This window comes from Ursus arctos, unplaced genomic scaffold (genome assembly GCF_023065955.2).
Source record: "Ursus arctos isolate Adak ecotype North America unplaced genomic scaffold, UrsArc2.0 scaffold_22, whole genome shotgun sequence".
Taxonomy (NCBI): domain Eukaryota; kingdom Metazoa; phylum Chordata; class Mammalia; order Carnivora; family Ursidae; genus Ursus; species Ursus arctos.
In genome coordinates, this window is record NW_026622897.1 from 14,380,049 (window position 1) to 14,395,229 (window position 15,181).

A 15,181-nucleotide genomic window follows, 5' to 3' on the forward strand; every position below is an offset into this window, starting at 1 on the left:
GTGAGCAAGGTGAAGATTTGAAGGCGGCTGGGAGAAGAGGTCCTGGAAGGGCTCTCCTCCTGTTCCCTTTCTATGTGGACTTTCCCTTGTTGCCCCACTGACTGGTGTGGTGGTTTTCATTATAAGGTACGACTCCCTTATGGGGAGGTACAGGGAGGAGAAGCCAGGGGCAGCCGTCACACCCGTCACAAGCCCCATTGAGGCAACCATTGCCAGGAAAAGGGCCGAAATGCTTGACTAGCACTGATGCTGTGGGGATTTTCCCTTTTTCTTCAAAAAAAAAAAAAAAACAGAAAAGACCCAGTGGAAAAAAAAAGTGATGAGCTGTGAGGCAGACAGTGGGTCCTACGCAGCCCCAGGAGACAGTGCGCAGCTCATTTGTTTAAATTTGCAGCTGTCGGCTGCCACCTCGCTATAGGCACAGGGAGCCTCTCCACATCAGTCAGTGACCAGCCCGGTTGACATCCGGCTACAAGCATGAACTACCCCCTAACCCTGGACATGGATCTTCTGAACTACAACCTGGAGGACGTGGTGAGTAGAGACAGATGGTCGCCCAGGCCCTCCTTGGAATTCTCAATAGTCTGTGCCCGGGGCCCAGGGAAGAGGGGCTAGCTGTGGAGCCCCCTCCCGCTGTGGGTTCGCAAAATCAAGGAGGCAGGCCCCATGGTTCTTGCCTTGTCAGACTGTAGTTTCCCATTCCTTGGAGGAAGCAGATAAGTAGAGCTGTTGCTTGAAATAGACATTCTTTCGGGGGAATTGGAAGTACGGGTTCCGGTCCTGCATCCTCCCTGACTTGCTATGTGACCTGGAACGGTTCACTTTGCCTCTCTATTCTTAAAAAGAAGATCCTCTCCTCATCTCTTGGGGCTGGAATAAGGGCCCAGATGGGAAAGTACTTTGGAGGTTTTCTTACTGTCAGGAACCTGGCATTGCTCCAGGATATTTATTCGTCTCTCGCTCTACAATTCTCTCTTCGGGGTACTACATTTTGTGTTGGATGGAGAAGTTGAGGATTTGGTCCTGGCCCTCAAATAGCTTACAGTCTATCCACAAAGGAAAAAAAAACCCCACCCACTAGAAGCTCAGACAATAATTATGAGCTGAACCGTAGAATCGTGAGACAAGGTGGTCAGCAAGGGAGAGGACCACACACTGGGTGAGAATCTGGGGGCACAGGGATGCCAAGTTGGTGGGAGAACTCTGTGTTAATCCTAGAAATGTTTTAAAGCATGTTGTGACCCCCCTCAAAAAACTGGAATCTCTAGAGATAAGGTATTCTTGGATGGGCTAAGAAAATGGTCCCAGCATCACTCTGCCACCCACCCAAGTCCCTCCTGTGAACCAGAGTGGTTCAGTTGACCCGGATCCCAAAGGATGTGTGTAGGGAACAGCTTAACAGAGACCCAGGGCTCCTGTGTACAGGCAGGAGGGGGCTGTTCACGAGGATCTTTTGGGAACTTCTTTCTTCCTTTCTTCCTTTTCCCCCATGGCCAATGGCACTCCTAAGGAAAGGACTTCTCTTTGAGCTGCACTCTGGGCTGGATTATAAACGATCCAAATCCTTTCTCCTATACCAACTGGCTCTCCTGACCCTAAACTCACCCTGAGATGTTCCCCAACACCCTCTAGCTCCACCGGCTGGAGTCTCTTCTAGAATTCTACCAACCATGTTCCCAGACTTGCTTGGAAAAGTCTGCCTCTCACTTGCCCAGATCCCAAAGCTTGGAACTCTAGGTAACACAAGGGGAGAAGGTGGGGGGGAAGAGTTGATTCCCGAAAGTCTGGCCTCTCAGATCCAATCCCCAGATAAAAACAGAACCATCCGTCTAATCAGACCTGCTGCGTCACCTGTGGGACCCAATGTGAAATGAAAATGCAGGGCTCCTTCTTCAAAAAGTATGAAGATTTTCAAGATAGCAACAGCAGAGCATTAAATCAAGCATAGAGCTCTTCTAAATGTCGGGTCACCTGCCCATGAAGTTGACCCCGAGGGTAATCACCGAGTTTGGGCGACACCCTAGACCAGACTAGAATTCCACCGCCCTGGCAAGGCACCGCGCTCCCACCCTGGCTCCCACCCTGGCCCCTGGCCTCACCTGATTAGGTTAGTGGGTGTTTTCCTCTGCCCACAGCTCCGAGCTGACCACGAACCCTGACCCAGTTGGATAACACCGTAACCTACCCAAGACCTGGCCGGTCCTGGCTTCTGAGAAACCTCAAGAGTTTCCCCTAACTGCATGCCTCACTCCACTGCGTGACCTACTAGAGACAGGTGGTGGCAGAGGGCAGGGGACAGCAGGGCATGGCCCATATATGAAAGAAAACCGACAGCCCAGGGAGACAGACCTGGCTCCTTGCTGCATGTCACAACTCACATACGTGGTCTTGGGCCAGGCATCCCCACACGCCTGACCTCCCTCGATCAGTCTAGTCGGGAGCCGGGGAGTCCTGGGACCATCCAGGCTCTGGAGTTCTCCCAGCAGCTCCCAGTGCCTCACCCTGCCCTCCCTTGCTCCCCGTACACTCTTTCTCTCCAGGGCTCTTACCCCCTTGGGAGCACAGACCTTCTCTCTCCCCACCACCCACTCACAGCAGGGTGATGCACAGTTCTAACAGCCACCTCGACAGTGTCTCACGGCACAGAGACCCTGGGATGGCAGAGCAGCGAGCATAGTAGCTTGTACCTAGTAGCTTCTCAATACGTGTTTACTGACTTGGGATGTATTAAAGGTCCTAGCCCGCCATTTCTCTCTGAAGTTAGTCTCGCTTCTACGCTTTTTACTTCCTATTCCCTTTCCTGCCCTCGTCCAAACCAAGTATTGGTTCACTTTCCTAGAAGACAGGATTCACCACTCTAATGTTAGGTTAAGAACTGAGGGCCCTTGGCCATAGCCAAGTGTTGGTCATCCTGTCTTCCCTTCCACCTCCTGAATTCTAAGATCAACTCTAGCCACTTACAATGTCCATTTTTAAAGGTGAGGTGCTAATTCCCATAAACAGTGGACCCCTATAGATGGCTAAGCACATCTATATAACTCTAGAGGGCTAAGCACAGGGAGTAAGGAGCCAGGTCCCTGGGGTGGGCCTACCAGGGACCCACCCTGCTAGGAAGGCAGATCTAGGCAGACCTAGAAAAGTCTCTGTTCATAGGAACCCTGATCTGGGAGTGCAGAGCCCCCTTGACAACACTGGGGCCTGGGCTGGGTACCTACAGGGTCCAGGCAGAAACTGCGCCTCCAGTCTCACCCTGCACCCCAGCCAGGAAAGGAAGCTGCTAGAGAGCAGAGCAAATCTCGCCCGGCCCCGGAACCTGGCTCCCCCAACTCCTCCTCAGTGATGATCCCCCAAAACCATTTCGCTGTGACCAGAGCACCACAGGCTGCAAAGCCTGTCCACATGTACCATCTCATTTCATCAAGAAGGGGTAAGGAAGAGGAACCAAAACCGGGCTGTCTCTGGGCTAAGCCTAGGGTGAGGGAAGGAGCCCCCCCTCAAAATAGATCAAAAGTCCCAGAGGAATCCCAGGGGAGGACGCCTCAACTGGAAGGGGAGTGACCTGAGGGGTGAGAGATGAGGGAGAGACCCAGAGCCAGCCTGGGGAGAGGTCAGTGTTGGGGTGAATCTGGGCTGGGCCATACAGACCTCAGTCTCCATCAGGAGTTCTTGCCTTAAGGACCCAGATCCCACCCTTCTGGCAGAATATCATAAAAAGTGGCCATGGATTAGGCGCTGAGAATCAAGACACAAGACTGAGTAGTCTTTCAGGAATGACAGGACGAAATCTTTCACGTGGTTACTGAACCAGGAGATAGTTTCAAGAGTTGGCTGTAAACACCTAGGATACGTGTCTACCTATCCTTCAGATGGTGTGACTGTCCCCAAAGCGCAAACTGATTTTGGGGCGCCAGGAGAGGACCCCCCCTTAAACCTAAAGACTCAGTGCAAAGGTAGGAGTAGCTTCAAGTCTCCCCCCAGAACCACATGCAGAGCAGTACCGTGTTCCTAATGGCCTGACCCCAAACCCCGGGTAGAGAGGAAAGAGGAGCCTGGCAGTTTGGCTCCTGAAAGGGGGGGGCAGGGGGCAAGGGGGTGTTGTGACGAGTGGCAAGCTGGAGTCTCAGATGGTCTTTTGGGAGTGTGAACCCTCAAAAGGAAGAGTGAGGTTAGGGACGCAGGCCCCCATTTGCGCCCTTAGCCCAGTCTCAATCCTCTAGATCCTCTCCCCTCCCAAGCCATGGAAGGCTGGAAGGAGAGCCGGCCCGGCTGGCCCCATTCACAGTTCCTGACTCTTGGTTGGGAATATCCAGACAGGGACATAGAAGGTGATGGAGCCTGCGTGTGCTCCTTATGTCCAGGGCGCTGACTTCCATCTGTGTGCAGATGCCTCCTACAGCCAGGATGACTCAGGCCCCTGGCGTCGTGGGGTTCTGCTTGGATGGGCCCACACTCTGCAGCCCTGCCTTCGCCTGGGCGCTGAGCAGCACGGTCCGTCTGGGGCATTCTCTGGCTACAGGACAGACGAGCTAGGGAAACAAAGCCCCCACGCAGGTGCTGAGCTCGACGGGGATCATGCTGAGAACACGCTCAGCCCTGGGCAGAGCAGGAGAGCCAGAGAATCCGAGCCATGGGAGCTGCGTGTGAGGGGCATTTGAGGGCAGGGCCCAGCCTCCGGTCCAGGGCAGGAATCCCTCCCTGCACACCTGAGCTCAGACATTCCTCTTCCTCCCAGGGGACCCAGCCCCCTGCTGGAGAGTTCTGCCTGGGAGAAGGTTCTTTCTCCTTTAATGGAAACACCCCGGACCTCAACCTCTGACCATTCCTCCCGCTCTGCCCTATAGAACTTCCCACGATAAGCCCGTCCTGCCCTCTTGCCCACGGCCGCTCTTCTAGTCCTCGAAGAAGGCAGTTCTCTTGGACTCCAGTCTTCTTCTGCCCAGACTCCACAGCCCAGTAAAACTTCCTCCCAGGGCGGGGATTTCCAGACCCCTCAGCAAACTGGTCACCCTTGTCCAGACCAAACAAACCGGGGTGGTGTCGGCTGCCCACCTACGGGTTTCTGTTCACCTAGGGTGAGGTGACAGCAGCCCTTTTAGCAGCCACGTCACCCCATGACTCATCTGAAGCTGGCGATCGACACATTCTCGGGTCTTTTTCCCATCAACTGTCGGTAAGCCAGGTCTTCCCTAAACTTGTCCCCAGACAGTTGAAATTTTACGCGCGGGTCTCGGTCTCTCCGTTGTTCCCTACCAATTCCATCTGGTCAGTTTGGGCCTCCAGTTCCAGGCTGTGGAGAGCTCTACATTGTGGAAGTGCTCCCCAGCCATGTCACCCAAGACGGGGAGGAGAGGCTAGGAGAGGAGGGGGTCCAGGATGGACCCCCAGGACTCCCCGTCAGCCCCTATCCCACCTGCTCACACAGAATCCGGTCAGCAAACGTTTGCTGGTCTGCCCGCCGGGGGGCAGGGCTGTGATGCACTTGCCCCCCCTCCCCCCGCCCTCTCTCCTCCTCCATACCAGGACCTGGAACATTCTAACTCCTTCTCCTGCCCTATCCCCAGTGCTCACAGCAATCTTCTACCTAGATTCCTGGCTCAGCGCTCAGCTGCGTCCTGCTCCTCGTGTTTGCTTGCCTTTTTGGGGTACGAGTCCCTAGCTTCTGTGCACGCTCTTGTCTGCCTAGGCCGCATGCTGTCATGGCCGACCTGGGCACGTGGCTGTCTATACCAGGTGCACACTGCTGTCACAGCATGAATGTGCGTGAGGGCCTTGGGCCCCTGTGGCTTTTGATGTCAAAGAATGAGTAAGCACTCGGCCAGATTGTCTGCACTGAGCTCCCTCCGGGTATGACTCTTGGAGGGGTCCATTTTGTGCCCCACTCCCCACACTAGATAGGACCCATGATCCCTCTACTTCCCCCCAGAGCAGAGCCAACCTTGCTTCACTACCTCCCTCCACGGTTTGCGGAGGGGTGGAGGTGACCGACCCCCTAGGTATGGGAAGTGGCTTTGACATATACCACTCCCAAGCCCCCAAAATGTCTGTTTGACACCTCCTGCCGAGATGTACTAACAACTCCCAGCACCCCTCAAACCAGCTTCCTCCGATGTTCCCCTCCCTGCCTGAGCACTTTGCCGAACAAATAGCGCTTGGCGAGGAGGGAAAGATCGTTTCCCCTCAACCACCTTCTAAACCTGGGTTCTCAGGAGATGGGCTTCGAGGGTCCCGGGGGCACATCCCACTGTCCTGACTTCAAATGAGCAATAAACCAATCAGCCTGGCTGGTTTAGAGGGTCGGGACTTGAGTGGTTCTCATAAAGGGCCTTCTGGGCCAGATAGGCTGGCCGTACCTAAGACCTCCGCACGGGGCTGCAGGACGGCCAGGCTCCTCCCAGAGACAGGTGCAGTCCTGTCCCACTGATGGCCCCAGGCCCCCGCATCTCTTCGTCCTGGGTCTGAACTGCTTTGCTCTGCATGGAGACTACTCCTTTCGCTGTTTCCCCGTTCACCTCCTGCCGAATTCCAACATGAGTCAAATGTGGGATTTGATGACAATATTGGACATAGCTCCCAATATGGCGAGAGAACCCAAGACAGGCGCTAGGCTGTCAAGGGCATTGGGAAGAGCCGGGAACGGAAGAAGGGGGAAAGGAGTGTCTGAGTCTCCGCAGAGGCCCAGAGAGGGACTTGAGTAAGGTGTCAGAATACAAGGGCACCTGGTTGTCTCTGGGAACCTGCCCTCAGAGCCGTTTGGCATATATCTGTTGCGTGCCTGCCATGCGTGAAACACACGGCCTTGTCAGGGGGACAGAGGGCTTGCCTTCAGGAGCTCGCCGTCTAGTGAGGGCATGCACACGGCAATGCCCAGTGCCGTACTAAAGACAAGCAGATGAGACCGTAAGAAGACACTCTCCTCCCAAGCTAGGCAGGGGGGGCGTGGGGGAGGGCTGAGTGGGACCTTGAAGGAAGCGTTGGCCTTAGCCAGGCAATCACGGGGAGCTCCGTACAGGGAAGAGTTGGAGCAAAGATTCGGAGACAGGGGTGCGTTGGGGTATTGGGGGCAGACAGCCACCAGAATGATGAACCTGGAGGACAGGGTGCCCAGTAGAGGATGAGGTTTGAAAGGTTTGAAAAGTCAGGGGAATATCTTGTAGCCATTTCAAGCCCCCACAGGGGAGGGCGGACCTCATCCTGCCAGTCCATGGTTTTCAAATGAAAGTAGAGTTGTTTTTCTTAAACAAGAGCTTAGGTGTGAAACACCACATAAGACAAGACTGGAGAAGTCTGGTTTGAAGGCAAGGAGAGGAGCCGAGGCCCCAGGAAACCCTGCGAAGAGAGTCCAGGGGATCGTGCTGTGTGGAGTACCCCACAATCGGGTCTGAAATGGGGCTCTGTGGGCTAACCATCTTTCCCTAAGAGAACGTGCAGACAAACCTTCCTTTCTGAGGACCACATTGTATTCGACTGCATGAATGCACTGGGATTGGCTTACTCCAATCTTCTATTGGTTAATTTTATCGCACGACTTCTTTTTATAATTGGCTTTGCTATTAAATGTGAAATTGGGGGGGGGGCTAAAGATGAGAAGAAAACCCCGTGCTTACAGGTAATGGGGAAACAGTGAAGGACTTGACGCAGGACACTGATGGGATCTGTGGGTTGGAAAATCCCTGCCGAGGGTAGGGGATGGACAAAAGTGAAGAAGTTGCTGGAATGGGGCCATGGAGAGACAGTAGTCCTGGGCAGTAGGGTGAAGGAGGGCTGGACTGAGGCTGTGGTGGAGGGACGCTGGGGTGGGGGGAGGCAGACGGCTAGGTCATCGCACAAATGTATCCCCAACCCCCTTCTCCCAGACCCACTTGCCCCTGGGACCAGAAGGAAAGACACAGGCTGGAGAATGGGTCTGCCCACTGAGAGTGAGTGTGTAACCCACAACTGGGGTCCCCGGGTGGCAGTGCAACCACCCACTGTTTGTACAAGCCCCTGGCTCTCCTGGAAGAAGGGCAACGTGAGACCAACTAGAGCTTCTGTGCAGAGTATCCTTTCCCATCCTCTCCCTCCCTGGGGCTCATCATTTATAGAAGTGTCTTTTTCAACCCACAGAAGTTGGTTATAATTGGTTTTGAAACCATGGGGAGGGGTCTGGGGGAGGGGGCAGGGGGGAGGGGGAGCACAGGGCTGGGAAGTGAGGAGGAGCAGGTGTGGAGGGACAGCTGTGAGTGAAAGGTATGAAAACAGATACCATGTCTTCCTTTGCGGTTAGCTGGGTAAACAACCTGAGCACCGGTGGGGAGGGGCGGGGCGGGGCGGGGAGGAGGGAGGAGGAGGGAGGAGGAGTTTCCGGGACGAAGTGGGCATAGCATCTTCTCTTGGAAGAACACCACCCCTTCCTCACTTGCTTCTGGGGCAGAGAAGAAAGAAGAGGAGGGAAGTGCGTGGTGATGGGAACTAGCAGGGAGGGAACCCCAGAATGGGCTCTGGAGGTGGGTCAGTGTGGGTTCAAACACACCCGACCTACCGTTAGCAAGACACATTGGTAGGATAGGAATATTACACACCCAAGCTCGTCGCACAGATTAAACAAAACAGGCTATTACTACCATGTCGGTGATAATGAAGACATTCAGGAATAGGGAGATACTCCACGAAGAAGCCAGGAGGCCACACCAGCAGCTACCCAACCCCCACCCCCCAGCAAGATCCTAGTCTTTAATGCCCACTGCTCTGTTCAGAAATGGCCCAGATGGCTCCTTGCCCCAACCAGATCCATTCCCCAAACTGAAGCTCCTATTCCAGCCCGACAGCCCGCAGCCTTCCATATCTGAGGACACGTAAACACAAAGTAACTTACAGGTGCCCTTCTGAGAAGCCTCTCCCCACTGTACACACTACGTATCTCCTTGCATCTGTGTCACCACCCTGCGAGGCATTAGTCCCTTTTACAGATGAGAACTGAAGTTGGAGAAGGCAAAGTGATTGGTTCCCGGACACACAAGGGGAGATCGGGATTTGGTCAGCGGGACATATTGGGAGTACAGGGACAAAGGCGGCATGGGGGGTGGGGGGACAGGAGGAATCTACAGGGGCGTCAGGGCCCCTGTGTGTGGGGGGAGAGACGGGTCCTCAGCCCCCCACCCTGCTGTCTCCTCGCCCTCGCAGTACAGGGAACTGGGCAACTACAGCGACATCACCGAGAGCCCCACGGTGGAAAATCACCTCTGCTCCACGGTCGAGGGGCCCCTCCTGACATCCTTCAAGGCCGTGTTCATGCCGGTGGCCTACGGCTTCATCTTCCTCCTCGGCATGATGGGCAACATCCTGGTGCTGGTGATCCTGGAGCGGCACCGGCACACGCGCAGCTCCACCGAGACCTTCCTGTTCCACCTGGCGGTGGCCGACCTCCTGCTGGTCTTCATCCTGCCTTTCGCCGTGGTCGAGGGCTCTGTGGGCTGGCTCCTGGGCACCTTCCTCTGCAAAACTGTGATCGCTCTGCACAAGATCAACTTCTACTGCAGCAGCCTGCTGCTGGCCTGCATCGCCGTGGACCGCTACCTGGCCATCGTCCACGCTGTCCACGCCTACCGCCACCGCCGCCTCCTCTCCATCCACATCACCTGTGCCACCATCTGGCTGGCGGGCTGCTGCTTCGCCCTGCCGGAGATCCTCTTCGCCAAAGTCAGCCAACCCCATCACAACGACTCCCTGCCACGCTGTACCTTCTCCCAGGAGAACCGGGCAGAGACCAACGCCTGGTTCACCTCCCGCTTCCTCTACCACGTCGGAGGATTCCTGCTGCCGATGCTGGTGATGGGCTGGTGCTATGTCGGGGTGGTGCACAGGCTGTGCCAGGCCCAGCGGCGCCCTCAGAGGCAGAAGGCAGTCAGGGTGGCCATCCTGGTGACGAGCGTCTTCTTTCTCTGTTGGTCACCCTACCACATCGTCATCTTCCTGGACACCCTGGCGAGGCTGAAGACCGTGGGCTATAGCTGTGAGCTGAATGGCTACCTCTCCGTGGCCATCACCATGAGTGAGTTCCTGGGCCTGGCCCACTGCTGTCTCAATCCCATGCTCTACACTTTCGCAGGCGTGAAGTTCCGGAGCGACCTGTCGCGCCTTCTGACCAAGCTGGGCTGTGCCGGCCCTGCCTCCCTTTGCCAGTTATTCCCTACGTGGCGCAAGAGCAGTCTCTCTGAGTCCGAGAATGCCACCTCCCTCACCACCTTCTAGGTCCTAGTCCCCTTTGTTTCTGCTTTTCTTGGGGGATGCGGTGTTGCTGGAACCCCTTCCAATAGGAGCTGGGATCCTAAGAGCTCACCTTGGCCAGTATCCTCATACGGGGCAGCTAGAGCCAAGCCCTCTTTCCAGGACATCCCCGCCAGCTCTTCTTCCAGCCCCAGGGCTAAGCTGTAGTCCAGGGAGGGGAAGCAGCCAGAAGGCAAAGCAAAGGATGCCTATGCCCATCTGTATCCCCTTCTTTCATCGTAACCGTTGAAAGCTCAAGAAACAACTTTTACTTCTGCCCCTGCCAATTGGGAAAGTCAGTCCCCTCCCAGAAAGCACTCCGTCATCTTCTGGACCACGGACCTCCACAACTACCCACCTCTCCTCTCACCCCTCCTGCTGAAAGAAGCTAGAGGCTGAGCACAAGAGGGAGAGATGGAGGTCAAGGCAGAGGGAAGGCCAGCTGACAAAAGAATGTGTCCTTAACATCTTGGTCCCTAACAAACACAGACATCCTGCCAGGCTACCAGCCCCGCATCTTAACAGAGCAGGAAACTCCGACCGACCCAATCCAGGAAGCCACTCCTGGCTCTGACCTAAGTGGCACCAGGCCAGCCCCATGTCACCGGGCCCTAGGACATCTGCGGACTGAGGGCAGACTCCAGGCACCCTCAGAGATCAGCCAGCGCGCTAAGGAAGAACTAAGGCCAAGCCCGCGGAGAAAAGCCACTGAAAGAAAAGATTCTCCTTCCTCAGCCTCAAGGAGGGACAAGTAGAGACCAAAGCCAGCTGTCTTCTCTGCCCAGGGTGGAGAGGTCCCAGTATGGGCCAGGGGCAGTTGGGTCTGGAGCCCTGGTAGGTCTGGGCACTGATCAGGAAGGAGGCAGACTGTTCCTTCCCGCCCCCCTCTCCACAAGCCACACAACCAGGAGAAACTTGAGCAGCAGAGGGGTCCCAATCACACAGAGGGAGCACTTCGCTAAGTGTCAGAACAGAGATGTAGACCCCCAGAGAAGAACGACAGACTGGAAAGGGCCTCTGGGGGTCATCTCATCCAGCCCCCTGCCTGCGGGCCAGACCCAGAGCTTGCCACCTCTCTGGGCCTCAGCAAAAGCCACGAGGCATCCCCTCAGGCCGGGCAGGGTGAGAAGCAGGGAAGTCCCCAAGCCCCAGGAAGCTGAGCCCCGCCCGAGAGGGTACCACTCAGATGGAACCAGAGGAAACGGCTCCGTGCCTGCCTTGCCCGCCTTCCCCGGGGAGGGCTCTCCCACCCTCCTCCGCAGCCCTGGCTCTGGCTAGGGTGGGATGTCCAGGACCCCTGCCCTTGCCGAGGGCACATCTGGGGGGCCCAGTCCCACTCAAGGGCAGCCAGCCAAGCCCCCTGGGAGGTCCCCATGGTGGAAATCAGAGCTGTGACCCGGGGGAGGAGGGGGGAGGCTGTCTCTTCACCGTGGAACACAGGGAAAGCCCTGAGGGGCCCCCCTTTTCCCTCCCAGCATCCAACAGTAAGCTGGGCAGTGGAGTAGCCAGACACGGAAGCAAAAAGGCAAGAGGCTGGATTTTTAATTTTCTCTTTTTAATAAAAAGGCACCTATAAAACAGGTCAATACAGTACAGGCAGCACAGAGACCCCCGGAACAAGCCTAAAAATTGTTTCAAAATAAAAACCAAGAAGATGTCTTCACATATTGTATTTATATATTTATATTTATATATATATATTTATATAATGGTACAAAATGGCTGGGGGTATGGCCATGGATGGAGGGACGTAGGCTGGCCTGTGGAGTTCACCTTGGAAAGCTAGTCTGGTGGCGGAGATGGGGCAAGAGGAGAATGGGGAGGACACTCGGCCCTTTGCAGTCTGACCCCTCTCTCCTCTGGGCAGGAAACACTTAAAAGAGTCAGTTTGGGGAGCCTTGGGTCAGGGGTGGGGGGGCTCACTGGCCCAGATTGAGGCAGGGTGGGCAAAGCGCCTGGCAGGATGGAAGGCAGGTGGCCCCCAACCACAGGTGCTGGGGCCCTGGCCCCCGGGGCCCCAGGGAGGTGCTGGGGAAGGCAGGGGCCTGCAGCCAGCCAGCCCCAGAGGAAGCACTTGACCTGGCTGACGGTGGACTGAGGACAGCACCAGACTGGGAAAAGTGGGGCAAATTCCCTTTGTAACACAGCTGCCAATGCAAGGCCAGACCCTGCAGATCAGAAAGGCTGGGGACGGGGCCATGGCAGAAGACACCTTGTCTAAAAATGGCCCTTGGCCCTGGAGTTCGGGCACAAAGGCCAGGGATCTGCCCTGCCACCTCACAAGGCAGGAAAGGAAGTGAGAAAAGGAGAAGTGTTTTACTCCTGGGGCCAAGGGGGCAAAACACTGAGTCTGTATGGCTTCAGCTCTGACCAGAGGCAGGTGGGGAGTTCTGGGAAAGAGCAGGGGAGCAAGGGGAAGGCAGTGGCTGGGCCTGGGCAGGCAGAGAGCCCCGAGCCCCGGGCAGCGGGACCTTGCCAGTGAGCGGGCAGGTAGGATGCGCCCTGCTTCTCCATCACTTTCTCTAACCCATCCTCAAAGGGCAGAGGCTGGAGGGAGACAGATCGATTCAGCCAAACCCTCTTCCTTCCGCCTTTGGTGGGAAGTGGGTGGCAGCTCCTGGGAAAGTCGGGGCCTGGGGCTTCCCCGGCTCAGGGCTGCTGCAGCAGGCACAGGACCATCTGGGCTGCTGGGCCACTGCTCCATGGCCCCGCTCAAGGAGCCACACAGCCTCCACCTCTTCCTCCTTTCCCCCACTCCACACGGGGGATGAAGGACTTCAAGTTCTGGCTAAGGTGTAGCAGCAGCGGATGCCAGACATCCGGAGCTGGGAAGCCAGAGCCCCGGGTCCCCTGTGTGGGGCAAACATGCGTGCCCGAGCACACGTTCTCCTGAATTCATTCAGCAGCAGACTGGCTGCCGCTTTGGCGGGGGGAGGGGGGGTGTCTCAGCTCAGATGGGGCTCTCCAGGTGGAAGCCTCGGTGGTCTGACCTCAGTTTAGGTGCGGGGTATCTGTCGTTTCACCATCTGGGGAAGGGACCGGAATGGTAGCCTTACGGACCCAGAGACCTGGCAAACAGCGGGTGCGTGCGTCGAACTGCGTGGTCCTGAGTCCAGGGGAATGGAAAGGGGCAATAATTTGAAGAAGGGGGAAGGGAAGGGTTTAACCTTTTTTCTTGTTTGTGACTTCTATCAAAACACAGAAATACAGCACACACACAAACCCGCACAAAAGCTCAGCGTACTATTTACAGTCGCGGCTGGCGCCTGCCCACCTGGCCAGCCGCCTGCAGGGAGGGGTGGGAGAGGGGGTCAGCCACAGCAGCAGGGAGAGGAAACGAGGCAGGAAAAGACAGAAGGAAAAAACAGCTGGGAGCAGAGAAACCAAGAGGAGAGTGAAACCCCAGCAACACAGAGCCAAGGAGACAGCGCAGAAAGGGACAGAGTGGGGAGACCTCTCCTCTCCTCCCACTCCCCCCCCAGGATTCTCCCCCCAGGATTCCATAACAGGACTCTGAAAGCATAGCTGAAGAGTGGGAGGGGTGCCGAGAACGAGGGAAAAGAGAGGCTCCATCGGACTGGGGAGGGGTGAGGGAGGGGCAGTCCCCGCGGCGGAAATAGAACCCCAATCCAAAACCCCCCACCCCGCTCTGCCACTTTCCCCTAAGCTGCCAGCACTTCTGGTTTCCACAAACGCCACTCCCCACACGAGCCCCTCCCACCCCTCCACCCCACCCCTTGACCCAGGCCATCCCAACACTGGAGGGGAAGAAACTTCTTTAAGGTTATCATATTTGCAGTATCGCCCCAGCCCCCCCCCCCCGGGGACCGCTAGAAGGGCAGGTTGGCCATGCTGCCCGGCGCCGGGAGGTACCCCATCTGGCTGTCCAGAGACACGCTGCGCTGCCGCAGGGGGTGGGACACCATGAGGTTCTGCTGGGGCGGGGGGCCCATGAGGGAGCCCTGTGGGGAGAGCATGTGGGGGGGCTGGCTGTAGACCTCGCCCCCCACACCCCGTTGCTTCATCAGCATGAAATTCTGCTGGGCCATGAGGCCTTGTGGCGGGGACATGACTCCCTGGTGCAGGCCGTGGGGCACCATGCCCTGCTGCGGGGGCACACCTGTCCTGCCCAGCAAGGACATCTGTCCGGGGTGGCACATGGACATGTTGAGACCCCGCTGGACGCCCTGCTGGCCCGGGAGGTTGGGGGGCCGGGAGGGGGTCTGCTCCGCCATCATGTTCTGCAGGTTCATGAGATGCAGATTGGGGGGCTGGGCCTTGGGGGGCTGGTTCTCGCTCTTGGGGAAGTATTGGAGGGTGCTGCTTGGCTTCTCAGAGGGGATGATCCTCGATAAGTCGAACTCAGGGATCCCCGTCGGGGTGGGCCGGATCACCTCGCTCAGCTCGGGGTCGTTCAGCACGGATGCCACCCCAGGGAGCACGCCCGGGGGGTAGGCGTCGCTCATGCGCCCAGCCATGCCTTTGCCCATCAGGTGCTGCTGAGGGGGCATGGGGCCCGGCGGCTGGCTAGGCAGGTCCTCTGGGGGCAGGGGCATGCCCGAAGGGTAGTGCTGCTGCAGGCCAGGCCCACCGCCCCCACCCCCGCTGGGGGCCATGGCACCATGGGGCTGCTGCAGCCGAGGGGGGAAGGGCATCATCTGGGAGGAGCTGGGCACAGGGCCACAGGGGGCACTCAGGGAGTCTGGGCCCCCTGGAGGCAGCATCATCGAGTTCTGAGGGGGCCCTCCTGTCCCCTGCGCATTGGGGTGCAGTGGAATGTTGGACCCCAGAGGGGTAGGGGAGGGCAACATAGTGGGCGGGGGTTCGTGGGACAGGGGCTGCTGGCCTGGCAGGTTCACGCCCATGGGGCTCTGGGCAGCAGCTGAGTTCAAGTGCAGCTGGCTGGGCTGGTTATTGCTGATCCCTGTGGGGAGAGAGA

General features: G+C 57.2%; 2 protein-coding genes across 5 annotated transcripts in view; one reads left to right on the plus strand and one right to left on the minus strand.

Annotated features, from left to right (window-relative positions):
- Positions 1-452: 452 nt before the first annotated feature.
- CXCR5 (C-X-C motif chemokine receptor 5) lies at positions 453-11,814 on the plus strand. Its single transcript, XM_026505617.4, has 2 exons — positions 453-534; positions 9,160-11,814. The coding sequence occupies exons 1-2, from the start codon at positions 478-480 to the stop codon at positions 10,225-10,227; spliced, it is 1,125 nt and encodes a 374-aa protein (XP_026361402.1). The 5' UTR covers positions 453-477; the 3' UTR covers positions 10,228-11,814.
- Positions 11,777-15,181, minus strand: part of BCL9L (BCL9 like) — a 28,042-nt gene continuing 24,637 nt past the window's right edge. For all 4 annotated transcript variants that reach the window (XM_026505616.4, XM_026505614.4, XM_026505615.4 and 1 more), the window contains one exon: positions 11,777-15,166. In XM_026505616.4, the coding sequence (XP_026361401.1) occupies positions 14,073-15,166 (1,094 nt within the window). In that variant the 3' untranslated portion in view covers positions 11,777-14,072. The remainder of the gene's footprint in view (positions 15,167-15,181) is intronic.